Source organism: Eumetopias jubatus, unplaced genomic scaffold (genome assembly GCF_037043125.1).
Source record: "Eumetopias jubatus isolate StellerSeaLion01/CBP00866 unplaced genomic scaffold, mEumJub1_p1.0 scaffold_2, whole genome shotgun sequence".
Classification (NCBI taxonomy): Eukaryota; Metazoa; Chordata; class Mammalia; order Carnivora; family Otariidae; genus Eumetopias; species Eumetopias jubatus.
In genome coordinates this window covers 62680831-62696319 of record NW_028274808.1, presented here as the reverse complement: position 1 = coordinate 62696319, position 15489 = coordinate 62680831, and the positions used below count along the sequence as shown (strand labels likewise).

General features: G+C 35.3%; 1 protein-coding gene across 1 annotated transcript in view; it reads left to right on the top strand.

Moving 5' to 3' along the window:
• The window catches only part of TLL1 (tolloid like 1), a 213443-nt gene that overhangs the window by 104010 nt on the left and 93944 nt on the right, over positions 1-15489 (top strand). Inside the window, exon 7 of the mRNA XM_028104406.2 lies at positions 12984-13089. Within this exon, the coding sequence (XP_027960207.1) occupies positions 12984-13089 (106 nt within the window). The remainder of the gene's footprint in view (positions 1-12983; positions 13090-15489) is intronic.

The following is a 15489-nucleotide window of genomic DNA, read 5'->3' as shown; positions in this document are numbered from 1 at the left end:
ATTGTAAATGGGATCGACTCCTTGATTTCTCTCTCTTCTGTCTTGTTGTTGGTGTATAGGAATGCCACTGATTTCTATGCATTGATTTTATATCCTGCCACTTTACTGAATTCCTGTATGAGTTCTAGCAGTTTTGGGGTGGAGTCTTTTGGGTTTTCCACATAAAATATCATATCATCTGCAAAGAGTGAGAGTTTGACTTCTTCTTTGCCAATTCGGATGCCTTTTATTTCTTTTTGTTGTCTGATTGCTGTGGTTAGGACTTCCAGTACTATGTTGAATAGCACTGGTGATAGTGGACATCCCTGCCGTGTTCCTAAACTTAGGGGGAAAGCTCTCAGCTTTTCCCCATTGAAAATGATATTTGCTGTGGGTTTTTCACAGATGGCTTTTATAATCTTGAGGTATGTACCCTCTATCCCTATACTCTGAAGAGTTTTGATCAAGAAAGGATGCTGTACTTTGTCAAATGATTTTTCTGCATCTATTGAAAGGATCATATGGTTCTTGTTCTTTCTTTTATTAATGTATTATATCACATTGATTGATTTGCAGATGTTGAACCAACCTTGCAGCCCAGCAATAAATCTCACTTGGTTGTGGTGAATAATCCTTTTAATGTACTGTTGTACCCTATTGGCTAGTATTTTGATGAGAATTTTCACATCTGTGCTCGTCAAGGATATTGGTCTGTAATTCTCCTTTTTGATGGGGTCTTTGTCTGGTTTGGGGATCAAGGTAATGGTGGCCTCATAAAACAAGTTTGGAAGTTTTCCTTCCATTTCTATTCTTTGGAACAGTTTCAGAAGAATAGGTGTTAATTCTTCTTTAAATATTTGGTAGAATTTGCCTGGGAAGGCATCTGGCCCTGGGCTTTTGTTTTTTGAGAGATTTTTGATGACTGCTTCAATTTCCTTAGTGGTTATAGGTCTGTTCAGGTTTTCTAATTCTTCCTGGTTCATTTTTGGTAGTTGATACATCTCTAGGAATGCATCCTATTCTTCCAGATTATCTAATTTGCTGGCATATAGTTGCTCATAATATGTTCTTATAATTGTTTGTATTTCTTTGGTGTTGGTTGTGATCTCTCCTCTTTCATTCATGATTTTGTTGATTTGGGTCCTTTCTCTTTTCTTTTTGGTAAGTCTGGCCAGGCGTTTATCAATCTTGTTAATTCTTTCAAAGAACCAGCTCCTAGTTTCGTTGATCTGTTCTACTGTTCTTTTGGTTTCTATTTCATTGATTTCTGCTCTGATCTTGATTATTTCTCTTCTCCTGCTGGGTGTAGGCTTTATTTGCTGTTCTTTTTCCACCTCCTTTAGGTGTAGGGGTAGGTTGTGTATTTGAGACCTTTCTTGTTTCTTGAGAAAGGCTTGTATTGCTATATATTTTCCTCTTAGGACTGCCTTTGCTGCATCCCAAAGATTTTGAACAGTTGTGTTTTCATTTTCATTGGTTTCCATGAATTTTTAAAATTCTTCTTTAATTTCCTGGTTGACCCATTCATTCTTTAGTAGGATGCTCTTTAGCCTCCGTGTATTTGAGTTCTTTCCAACTTTTCTTTTTTGATTGAGTTCTAGTTTCAAAGTATTGTGGTCCAAAAATATGCACTGAACGATCCCAATCTTTTGGTACCAGTTGAGACCTGATTTGTGACCTAGAATGTGATCTATTTTGGAGAATGTTCCATGGGTGCTAGAGAAGAATGTGTGTTCTGTTGCTTTGGGATGGAATGTTCTGAATATGTCTGCAAAGTCCATTTGGTCCCGTGTGTCATTTAAAGTCTGTATTTCTTTGTTGATTTTTTGTTTATTTGATCTGTCCATTTCAGTGAGGGGGGTTTTAAAGTCCCCCACTATTTATTATGTTATTGTCAATGTGTTTCTTTGCTTTTGTTATTAATTGGCTTATATAAGTAGCTGCTCCCATGCTAGGGGCATAGATATTTACAATTGTTTGATCTTCTAGTTGGATAGAACCTTTAAGTAGGATATAGTGTCCTTCCTCATCTCTTATTACAGTCTTTGGTTTAAAATCTAATTTGTTTGTTATAAGGATTGCCATGTCAGCTTTCTTTGGTGTCCATTAGCATGGTAAATGGTTTTCCACCCCCTCACTTTCAATGTGGGGTTGTCTTTGGGTCTAAAATGAGTCTCTTGCAGACAGCATATCGATTCGTCTTGTTTTTTTATCCAATCTGATAGCCTGTGTCTTTTGATTGGGGCATTGAGCCCATTTACATTCAGGGTAACTATTGAAAGAAATGAATTCAGTGCTATTGTATTGTCTGTAAGGTGACGGTGACTGTATATTGTCTGTGTTCCCTTCTGGTCTATGTTACTTTTAGGCTCTCTCTTTGCTTAGAGGACCCCTTTCAATATTTCTTGGAGGGCTGGTTTCGTGTTTGCAAATTTCTTTAGTTTTTGTTTGTCCTGGAAGCTTTTTATCTCTCCTTCTATTTTCAATGACAGCCTAGCTGGATATAGTATTCTTGGCTGCATATATTTCTCATTTAGTGCTCTGAATATATCATGCCAGTCCTTTCTGGCCTGCCAGGTCTCTGTGGATAGGTCTGTTGCCAATCTAATGTTTCTACTATAGTAGGTTACATATCTCTTCTCCCGAGCTGCTTTCAGGATTTTCTCTTTGTCTCTGAGACTCGTAAGTTTTACTCTTAGATGTCGGGGTGTTGACCTATTTTTATTGATTTTGAGAGAGATTCTATTGCCTCCTGGATTTTGATGTCTGTTTCCTTCCCCAAATTAGGGAATTTCTCTGCTATAATTTGCTCCAATATACCTTCTGCCCCTCTCTCTCTGTCTTCTTTTTCTGGGATCCCAATCATTCTAATATTGTTATATATATATATATATATATATATATATATATATATATAATATCACTAATTCTAGCCCTTTTGATTTTGACTTGGTTAGATTTTAGTTCTTTTATTTCTCCAGAAAGGGTTTTTCTAATACCTTCCATGGTTTTTTCAAGCCCAGCTAGTATCTTTAAAATCATCCTTCTGAACTTTGTTCTGACATCTTACTAATGTCCATATTGATTAGGTCCCTGGCAGTCAGTGGTGCCTCTTGTTCTTTTTGTTCAGGTGATTTTTTCTGTCTTGTAATTTTGTCCAGAGGAGAATAGATGAAAGAGAACAAAATGCTAACAGGGTAACAACGTCCCCTGAAAACATACACTAAACAAATCAGAAAAGACCTGAAACCGGGAAAAAAAGGAAAGAAAGAAAAAGAAAAAAGTTAAAAACAGAAACAAAACAAAACAAACAGAATATGATCAAATATGATCAGGCTGGTGCATAGATCAGTGCCACACACTAGATTTTGGGCATATTTTGGTCTGTTAAAAGAAAGTGCTTCCCAAAATTTTAAAGACAGAAAAACTATATATGTACAAAAATAAGGGTTAATACTTTGAAGGGATGGAATATGACTGTAAAGATGAAAATTATAAAAGATTTTATAAAAGGAATTGATAAGAAGTTGGTTGAAGAAAGAAAGAAGAGGATTAAAAAAAAGGGGAGGAGAGAATCTGATCAGGCAGGAGACTAGAACAATGCCATGCACTAGAGATTTAGGGTATATTTTGATCTATTAGAAAGAACTATATCCCAAAATTTTAAAGAGAGAACAATTTATATATATATATATATATATATATATATATACACCAAAAATAAGGGTAACTACTATGAAGGGTTAGAATGTGACCCAAAAAATGAAAAATAAAGAATTTTTTAAAAAAGAGATTGATAAGATGTTGATTGAAAAAGGAAAAGAGAAAAATTAAACAACAAAAAAAGTTAAAAAAATTAACTTTGAAAGACTAAAAAATCATGGTAAAAAAGCCATGAATTCTATGTGCAGTATTCCCCTATCACTGGAGTTCTGCCGTTTTCATTGATCGGTAAACTTGGTCTTGGCTGGCTATTCTTGCTGATCTTTTGGGGGGAGGGGCCTGCTGCCGTGGTTCCCAAAATGGCTTTGCAGGAGGTGGAATTACCCCACCCTTGCCGGGTCGAGGCTAAATCATCTTCTCGGGTTTACTCTTGGGAGCTTTTGTTCCCTGAAAGCTTTCTGTACAACTTTGGAGGATGAAAGTGAAAATGGCAGCCTCCCAATCTCTGCCCTGTAGGAGCTGAGAACTCGGAGGCCCCACTCCTTAGTGTGCCCCCAGAGAAAAGCAGTCAGTCACTCTCGTCTTCCCAGTCTCTGGCTGCACTCCATGCTCACCCGGCCTGTGACTGAGCATTTCTATCTCTGGCACACGATCCTGTGTGGAGTCTTCAAACCCAGCGGATCCCTGTGGTGTGCTCCTGCGCCGCTCCTCCCAGGGGAGGAAGGGGAGTCTCCCCGGATCTGCCGCTTGTTGGGTCCCTGCTGGAAGAGCAGTGGCCCGACTGTGCCGCGAATCATGGTTTTTGGCAACCCCGAGTTGACAGCTTACTCCTCAGCTCTGTCTCTGCAGCTGGCTTCCCTGCTCTGATACCTGGGAGTTCTGCTGCACTCAGGCACCTCCGGTCTTTCTGTGACCCAGAGGGTCCTGAGACCACACTGTCCCAGCGAGGGTTCCACCCCCCCACCTCACCCCCCCGCTTAGTCATTGGAGTGATGTCCCTTAGCGGAGCTGACTTCTAAAAGTTCTGATTTTGTGCCCTGCTGCTCTATCACTTGCCAGAAGCGGCTGACAGAGGTCCCCTTCCCCGCCATCTATCCTCCCGAATATCGTCTCTGATTCACTTCTCCACACGTCCTACCTTCCAGAAAGTGGTCACTTTTCTGTTCAGAGAGTTGTTGAGTTTGTAGGTGTTCAGAATGGTTTGATCCCTATCCAGCTGAATTCCTGAGACCAGACAAAATCCAGGTCTCCTACTCCTCCGCCATCTTGCTCCTCCCCCAGCAGATTTTTCAGAAGAAACTTTGCAGGCCAGAAGGGAGTGGCCTGACATATTTAAAATATTGAAAGGAAAAAAAACACTGACCAAGAATACTCTACCTAATAAGGCTATCATTCAGATTTAAAGGAGAGATAGAGTTTTCCAAACAAAAGCTAAAAGAATTCATCACCATTAAACTGGCCTCACAAGAAATTGTAAAAGGACTTCTTTAAATAGAAAAGACATGATGATAATTAAGGACAATAAAACATATGAAAATAAAAATGTCAATGGAAAAGGTAAATGTATAGTAAAGGTAGTGGATTAATAACTGATAAAGCTAGTGTGAAGGTCAAAAGAAAAAGATAGATTAATTAAAACTAAAATAATCAGTTAAAAGATACATAAAATAAAAAGATGTGACGTCCAAAACAAAATATGAGGGTGGAGTAAAATGTAGTTTTGGGATGTATTCAAATTTAAGTTGCTATCAACTTCAAATAGACTATTAAATACGTAGGAATGTCATATGCGAACCTCACGGTAACCACAAAACAAAAACTTATAGTAAATACCTAAAAGAAAATGAGAAAAGAATATAAATATAACACTGAGGAAAGATATCAAACCACAAGGATAGAGAGAAAGAGAAGAAAGGAACAGAGAGGAATTACAAAAACAGCCAGAAAATGGTCAACAAAATGGCAATAAGTACATATCTATCAATAATTACACATAAATTGATTAAATACTGCAATCAAAAGGTATAAGTAGGTTGAATAGTTAAAAAATATGCATCTCTATGCTGCCTATAAGAGACTCACTTAAGAACTAAACACACACAGACTAAAAGTGAAGGAATAGAAAAAAAATATTCTGTGCAAATGCAAATGAAAAGAAAGCTGGTTAGCTGTACTCATAGACAAAGATAGGCTTTAAAAGGCTAATAAAAAACAAAAACAGCATTGCATAATGTTAAAGGCATCAATACAGCAAGAAGATATAACACTTATGAATGTATATGCAACGAACTTAGGAGCACCTAAATATGCAAGTATTAACATACCTAAAGGGATAAATTAACATAATACAATAGAAGTAGGGTACTTTAACACCCCACTTACATCAATGGATAGATCATCCAGACACAAAATCAGTAAGAAAAAATTGGCTTTAAATGACACATTTGGTAAGAAAGACTTAGTAGATATACAGAGCATTCCATTCTAAAGCAGTAGAATACACCTTCTTCTCAGGTGCACATGGAGCAATGTCCAGGATAGATCACATGTTAGGTTGCAAAGGAAGTCTCAGTAAATTCAAGAAGATTGAAATCATATCAAGCGTCTTTTCTGACCACAATGGCATGAAACTAAAAATCAATTACATGAAGAAAAATGAAAAAACAAAAACCCACGAAAATGTGGAGATTAAACAACATGTTACTCAACAACCACTGAGTTATTCGAGAATTCAAAGAGGAAATTAGAAAAATATCTGTAGACAAAGGAAAATAGAAATAAAATATACCAAAATCTATGGGCTACAGCAAAAGTGATTATAAGAGGTTAAGTTCATAGCAATATAGGCATCTCAAGAAACAAACAAACAAAAAAACTCAAACCATCTAACTTTACACCCAAAGGAACTAGAAAAAGAAAAAAAAATGAATCCAAAGTTAGTAGAAGGAAGGAAATAATAAATGAAATAGAACTTAATAGATAATATAAAAAAGCAGTGAAACTATAAACTGGGTCTTTGTTTTTTTTTAAGATTTTATTTATTCATTTGAAAAGATATATAGAGAGAGCATGAGCAAGGAGAGAGGCAGAGGGAGAAGCAGACTTCCTGCTGAGCCAAGAGCACCATGTGGGGCTCGGTCCCAGGACCTGGAGATCATGACCTGCGCTGAAGGCAGACGCTTAACCATCTGAGCCGCCTAGGCACTCCTAAGCTGGGTCTTTGAAAAGATAAACAAAATTAATAAACCTTTAGCTAGACTCATGAGAGAGAGAGAGAGAGAGAGAGAGAGAGAGATACCACAGCAATCCAAAGGATCATTAGACTACTATGAACAATTATAGATAAGCGAATTGGGCAACATAGAACTGGTTATGTTCCTAGAAACATGTAATCTTCCAAGACTGAATCATAAAGAAATAGAAAATCTGAATATACTAATTACTTATAAGGAGATTGGATCAGTAATGTAAAAGCTCCCAACATACAAAGGTCCAGGACCAGACACTTTCATTGGTAAATTCTATTGAACGTTCAAAGATGTAATACCTATCCTTCTCAAACTCTTCCAAAAAAATTGAAGAGGAAGAAGTACTTCTGAACTCATTTTACGAACTCAGCATTACTCTGATACTAAAACCAGACAAGGACACCACAAAAAAAAAAAAAAAAGAAGAAAATTACAGGTCAATATCTCTGATGAATATAGATGGAAAAATCCCCAATAAAATATTAGCAAACCAAATTTGACAATATATTAAAAGGATCATGCACTGTGATCAGGTGGAATTTATTTCAGGGATGGAGGGATGACTTAACATGCTCAAATTAACCAATGTGATATACCACAATAACAAAATATAGAAATCATATGATCATCTCATAGATACAGAAAAAGCATTGACAAAATTCAACATCCATTTATGATAAAAACTCTTAACAAAGTGGGTATAGAGGGAATGTACTTGACATAATAAAGACCATATATGACCATCCCACAGCTAATATACTCAATGGTGAAAAGCTGAAAGTTTTTCCTATAAGATCAGAACAAGACATTTTTGCCACTGTTATTCAAAATTGCATTGGAAGTTCCAGCTACAACAATTAGGTAGAAAAAGAAATAAAAGGCATACGGTTTGGAAAGGAGGAAGGAAAGCTGCCACTATTTATAGATGACCTGATGCTATTTGTAGAAAACCTTAAAGGCTCCACCAAAAAACTTTTAGTGCTAATGAATTAAGTAAATTTTACAGGATACAAAATTAACATATAAAAATATGTTGTGTTTCTAACACTACTAAGTTATCTGAAAGAGAAATCAGGAAAACAATCCTATTTACAATTGCTTCAGAAGGTATAAAATACCTTGTAATAAATTTAACTAAGGAGGTGAAAGACCTGTAGACTGAAAACTATAAAACATTAATGAAAGAAATTGAAGAAAATACAGATAAGTAAAAACATATTCCATGTTCATGGATTAGGAGAATTAATATTGTTAATATCCATACTACCCAAAATCATATACAGATTCAGTGCAATCCCTACCAAAATTTTAATGGCATTTTTCACAGACCTAGAACAAATAATTCTAAAATTTCTAAAAAGTCACAATAGAACCCGAATAAACAAAGCAACCTTGAGAAAGAAAAACAAAGCCTGAAGTATACACTCCCTGATTTCAAACTATACTACAAAACTGTGGTAATCAAAACAATGTACTATTGGCTTATAAACACCCTCATAGATCAATGAAACAGAGTAGAGAGCCCAGAAATAAACCTATATATATACATATATGTATATATATATATAGGCAATTAATCAACTGCAAAAGGAGCACAAATATACAGTGAGGAAAGGATAGTCTCTTCAATAAATGGTGTTAGGAATACTGAACAGCTACATACAAAAGAATGAAACTAGACCACTTTATTACACTATACACAAGAATTAACTCAAAATGATTAAAGGCAAATGTAGGACTGGAAACCATAAAATTCCTAGATAAAAACATTGGCAGTAAGCTCCTTGATATTAGGCTTAGTGCTATTTTTTGTTGTTGTTGTTGGTTTTCTTGTTTGTTTGTTTTTGGATCTGATTCCAAATGCAGGGGTAACAAAAGGAAAAATAAATGGATCTACATCAAACTAAAAAAGTTTTTGCATAGTGAGAGAAACCATGAGTGAAATGAAAGGCAACTTGCTGAATGTGATAAGACATTTGCAAATCATATATCTGATAAGAGGTTAATATCCAAAATATATAAAGAACTCATACAAATTAATAGCAAAAATATAATCTGATTAAAAAATTGACAGAGGTTCTGAAGAGACATTTTCCTGAAGAAGACATACAGATGGGCAACAGGCACATGAAGATGCTCAGCATCATTAATCATCAGTAATTAATTCAGGAAATGCAAATCAAAACCACAATGAGATATTACCTCACACTTGTTAGAATGGCTTTCATCAAAAAGACAAGAGATAACAAGTCTTGGCAAAGATGTGAAGAAAAGGGAACCCTCATGCACTGGTGCAGCCACTATAGAAAGTAGTATGGAAGTTCTTCAATAAACTAAAAATAGAACTACCGTATGATCCAGCAATTCTACTTCTTGTTGTCTATCCGAAGAAAACAAAAACACCATTCAAGAGAATTTATTCATCCCTATATTCATTACAGCATTCTCAGCGATAGTCAAGATAGGAAAACAACCTAAGTATCCATCAATACATGAATGGATAAAGGGGTGCCTGGGTGGCTCAGATGGGTAAGCGTCTGCCTTCAGCTCAGGTCGTGATCTCCAGGTCCTGTGATCAAGCCCCACATCTGGCTCCCAGCTCAGCAGGGAGCCTGCTTCTCCCTCTGCCCCTCCTCCTCTCATTCTCTCTAGCTCTCTCTCAAATAAATAAATAAAATCTTAAAAAAATAAATGAATGGATAAAGAAGACATCACACACACACACAATGGTATATTAGTCATGAAAAAAGACTGAAATCTTGCCTTGAGGGTATTATGTTAAGTGAAATAAGTCAGCCAGAGAAAGACAAATGCCACATGATTTCAGTTCTAAGGGCAATCTAAAAAACAAAACAAACAAACACATAAACCAAAATAAAACTGAGACTCATAAATACAGAGAACAGAGTGGTGGTTGCCAGAGGGGAGGGGATTTGGTAATATGAAATAGGTGAACAGGATCAAGAAGTACAAACTTCCAGTTATAAAATAAGTAAGTCATGGAGATGTGATGTACAGCATAGGGAATTCAGTCAACTTTTTGTTAACTTTGCGTGGTGATATAGGGTAATTAGACTTATTATTGTGGTGATCAGTTTGCAGTGTATACAAGTGTCTAATCACTGTGTTGTACACATGAAACTAATATGATATTGTATGTCAATTGTATTTCAGTTTAAAAAATGATGAAATCATTTGTAGTGTTGATTATCAAAGAGAAGTACAGAAAATTTTTACTCGCAATATAGGAGACTCAAATGCCTGAGCCAGCTATCAAAGTTCATCTTACTTTATATCATTAGGAAAGAAATAAAGAGGAAATAATATTTCTGAAAATGATTTCAACTACCAGTAAAATGAGTAGAAGTTTGCTGTTAACCATAGTTATTAGGTTTCTTTTATTACATGGAGGAAACATCTTATAAAGGAAGTAACCTTCAAAAATGATTCTTACTCTTAATAATAGGACTCCATTTTAACATAAATATGTACTTAAGCAAGAAATATATAAGTAGTATATAAATATATAATACTTAACACCGTGCTTAGCAGTTATGACTATGCATACCTTGGGTGACTCAACATTTAGGCCAATAGAAAAGAAAGAATTTATTGTGTGAGATTTCCTAAGTATTGGAACTACTGTCACAGGGCAATTCTGGTATGAAAGAGGTCATGTCATCTTGGAGATTAATCTTCAACAAATTTATGACTTGCCCTGGCTCAGAAACTTTAGATCAACTGTTATTCAAGGGCAATGTCTAATGTGCAGACTTTAGCCTCACATTTATATGCAAAATTAGTAACTATAGTAGGAACCAAATTGGTTAAAGATTGGATTACTTTAATCCATTTTAGAATACTCTTTTAAGGAGAAGTCTTATCATCTTTTTTTTTTTTAATTATTTAGGGTAAGTTCCCCTGGTGCTCTCTATCTCTGACCCTCTTCCTTCTTTTCATAAAATAAGTTCAATTTTCTTTATTTGGACCATGTATGGCCATATTGTTTTTACTTAGCACCAAACACTGAGTCATCTACATGTTAAGGCCTCAAAATGTATGACTGAAATTGTTCAATGTTCCCACTTTGGGAAATTTTTATAAAGCATTTTGCTTTAACTAGAGAGTATCTTCCCATATTGTGCTTTAAGTTGAAATCTCCTGTGGGTTATAGATAAATGTCTATAAAATCAGCTCCATAGCTTTATAAAAATCTCACCTTAGAACTAGATATGTTGAAATATACTTATTCTTCCTTATCAAGAAGCAAGTTGTAACAGTTGCTTCTAAGAGAGGTTGGCAGGAATGCAGGGTTTTTCCTGAAAATGCTTATATTACAGATAGATGCATCAGAGATTTGGGGAGCACATACTACACCATACAGGCTGGTTAGTTCATTAATGTGTGAGGTCATTGAAGATAGACTAAAACACTTTATTTTATTTATTTTTTAAAGATTTTATTTATTTATTTGAGAGAGAGAGAATGAGAGAGAGAGAGCACATGAGAGGGGGGAGGGTCAGAGGGAGAAGCAGACTCCCTGCTGAGCAGGGAGCCCGATGTGGGACTCGCTCCCGGGACTCCAGGATCATGACCTGAGCCGAAGGCAGTCGCTTAACCAACTGAGCCACTGAGGCACCCAGACTAAAACACTTTAGCCTGGGACTTGGGTTCTGTAACTTAAAGATGATTCTTTAATCCTTAATGCTCAAGTGAGTGTACTGGATTTCCTTCTTACAGAGATATTATGTTCTGGTGTCACTCAATTTCTTTATTGTCTTTTGGAAAATTTTTCATTAATGTAATATTTATATTTTTCATAGTCATATGGCAGTTGGAATAAAAACTTAGATGAGTGTTGTAATAGTTCCATTCTGAATTGTAACCTTGAATTTGAAATTCTGAGAACTCAGCTTTACATTTGGATCTTTCAAAACTTTTGAAGTTACATAAATGAGCCATAAAAGCAGCATCTTCAGCTACTAAGGTTGTGAAAACGGAGTCACTGAGACCTGAATTCTGAGGGAATTCTCTGTTTCTGGAACCATGGCCATAGATCTACATAGAGAAGTCTGTTATTTTCAGATTTCAAGAAACAGTATAGCAATACAATTATAAATAGCCAGTTGAGAAACCCATTAAAATGAAAATGTCCAGAAGTTAAAATGACAGTTGTGAAAAGTAAAACAAAAATAAATAAATTGTTAAGTTCTGAAGCACATTTTTCTTGATCAAAAAGCCCTCCAAAAAGGAAAAAAAAGACAAAAAGACCTCCAAGTAGAGGTTGGAATTGATTCATCAGAGAGAATCTTGTTTCCATTCTGAATGAACTCAGCTGCTGGTGTTTTACCTTTAGTGACAAAGTCACATGACCAAAACCTGCAGTGTTGTGTGTACGTACAAATACTGCTTTTATATTTTTCTCAGTGTTTCATAGAAAGACTCTAAAGCAAATAGAAGGATGATTTTTGTTGATCTTGACAAATGTAGTCAGAAGAGAAAAGTGGGGACTCATTAGGTAATAATATAACATTTTATGATCATTCCTGCAGTACTGAAAAAAGCAGTGAGATTTTAGAGAAACAAATATTATAAGAATGTAAAATGTACACATGGAAAACAACCCAAAGTGTGCTTGTTGTAATCCAGCTCTTTTTTGAAAATTAACTTATTAATCAAATTCAGTATTACTTTTTCAATGTGATATGAAGTGAAAACAGTAGCACTGGATGCATACTTTTGCACATAGGTGGGTATTGCTATATAGCTGTAACCAGCCTTTAGTCAAGAGCAGATGATGATGGGGTGCCTGGGTGGCTCAGTCGGTTAAGCAGCTGCCTTTGGCTCAGGTCATGATCCTGGGGTCTTGGGATCGAGCCCCACGTCTGGCTCCCTGCTCAGTGGAGAGCCTGCTTCTCCTTCTCCCTCTGCCTGCCACTCTGCCTACTTGTGCTCTCTCTCTATTTCTCTGTCAAATAGATAAATAAAATCTTTTTTTTTTTTTTTTTAAAGAGCAGATGCACACCTAGGAGGGGCTCTTCTCTTTTCTCTGTCTGTTAAAAGGTTCCTGAAATATTTGTCACTGATTCTTAGGTCAAGAGTACAATTTTCTGAAGATGGAGCCTGGAGAAGTGAACTCACTTGGAGAAAGATACGACTTTGACAGTATCATGCACTATGCCAGGAACACCTTCTCAAGGTTGGAGTCTCAGGTTATACCTTTTGACTTTTAATTCCTTTCCTCTGTGTTGCTCCTCACAAAGCTATGTTTAACATTGGAACTAGAACCACATTCAAATACTGTTGCCATTAAGTAGAAAAATACTTGATTGGTATTTATAGCCAACACTAGCATTTGAAATTTTAAAAACATATTTTCACATTTCCTATCAGATACATAAATTCAGAGTAAAAATTAAAATGGTATGAATTATTTAAACTATTTTACATTCCTAAATCACTTTAAAAAGCCCAAATAAAATGATTATTAAATGATCAGCATATTAAATTGGCGTAGCATAATTTAATGAAAATTAGGCATTCACAAATCAAATAGGGTACTTGGTTGTTGAGTTGGAATGTCTACTGTCTATGTGACTTGTGTTTTCTACTCTGTATCTTCTATTGCTCAAGTACTAGTTATGCTAATTTAATTCTCAAAGAATATATTATGAAGATATTTTACTTCATATAATTTAAAATTTCACAACTTATTAACCTTAAAGTCATTTCATTAAAAGTTTATGCTATTTTTAAAGAACGTAATAAATTTGGGTTTCAGTTACTTTATTCTAAAGATGATGTCATCAAGCAAATAGTTCCCAGGTAAGGAATTTGGAGCTGTCAAACCATTGAAGTCATCCCCTGTCCATTTTTGTGCCTATTTTACCCTCTTGTCCATTCCAACTCAATCTTTTTGCCCACTTATGTCCATTTCACAATTCATCAAACATCTGTTTCTAAAGGCAGGGGTGGAAAGAAGATAAAAAAAATCAAATTAAAACCCCTCCTTTTTTTAAACATTTTAAAAAAAAGATTTTATTATTTTTTTAAGTAATCTCTACACCCACAGTGGGGCTTGAACCTACAACCCTGAGATGAAGAGTCACATGCTTTACTGACTGAGCAAGCCAGGTGCCCCCTAAAAAATTTCCTGATAAAAAGTAAAGAAAAATGTCTCAAAGAACTCTTAATACTTGGATACATTTTTCAGTTATCCTTTTTGAAAGACAAAACTATTATTTAAAAAATTGAGTGTTAATTGTATTTTAATATAATTATTAATGATATTTAATAATTATTTTCTACTGAAGTGCATATATATTTGCTTAAATATAATAACCACCCAAATACTTATTGTTTCTGGAATTTGAATTTAAGTTTTGGTAGAAATACATCCATAAATTTGGCCTGAAATTAATCTCAAAGAGCTATAAAACTTTATTTTTAGGTCAGTGCTTGGAATTAAATTTTCTGTAGAAACATGTAACAAATGGGATTTGGGTCCCAGTTCAGCCAAGGCGCCTCTCATATACTCCTGAATTATTTAGAACTAAACTGACTTTTGATTCTTTGGAACATAGGAGGTAGTGGAAAGTAGAGAAAATAATTCATTCTTTCTGTCTTTGATAGATGATGAATATATACCAAAATTTAAAATATATATTTCCCCTTACTCTGTATTTCTTTTCCATGTTTAAATTTTTTCCTTTCCTTTTCCATAAATCATTCTGCTCTTACTACCTGCAGTCCATCATCCCCACCATGGTGCTGCATGCCAAGCAGCCTTGACCTATTATTTTGTCTTATTGTTTCAAAATTATCCTATTCAGTTTTCCTAATGAACTTATATTCTTAGAGTGAAAGTAATTATACCTACCTGTTGGAAGAATTAATCCAACCAACATTATTTTATTGTTTTGATCTTTAAAGAGAATGTTTATTAACTCATACATATATTTAAATAACTGAATTCCAGGAGATAAAATATTTGGCACAGTTCTTAGCCACCACCTCCAAAGTATTTGAAGTTTTGTGCGTGTATGTGCGTGTGTGGTTAAAGACACACAACATAAAATTTATAATCTTAACTATTTCTCGGTGTACAGTTTAGTAATGTTAAGTATATTCACATGATTGTGAAACAGATATTCACAACTTTTTCATCTTGCAAAACTGAAACCCTATGCCCATGCCCATTAAACAACAGTGCCCCATTTTCCCCTCTTGGCAGCCCCTGGTAACTACTATTCTACTTTGTGTTTCTGTGAATTTGGATTTAGATATTTTAGATACCTCTTTAAATAGAACCGTACAGTATTTGTCTTTTTGTGCTTGGCTTATTTCACTTAGCACAGTGTTGTCAAGATTTATGCATGTTGCAGCCTGTGACCCAGGATTTCCTTGTTTTAAGGTTGAATAATATACCATTGTAGGTATAGAACATATTTTGTTTATCCATTCATCCACTGATGGGCATTTGAGTTGCTTCCATTTGTTGGCTATTGTGTATAGTGCTGCTATGAATATGGGTATGCAAATATCTTTCCCATACCCTGTTTTCAATTATTTTACATAGATACCCAGAAGTGGGTATCTA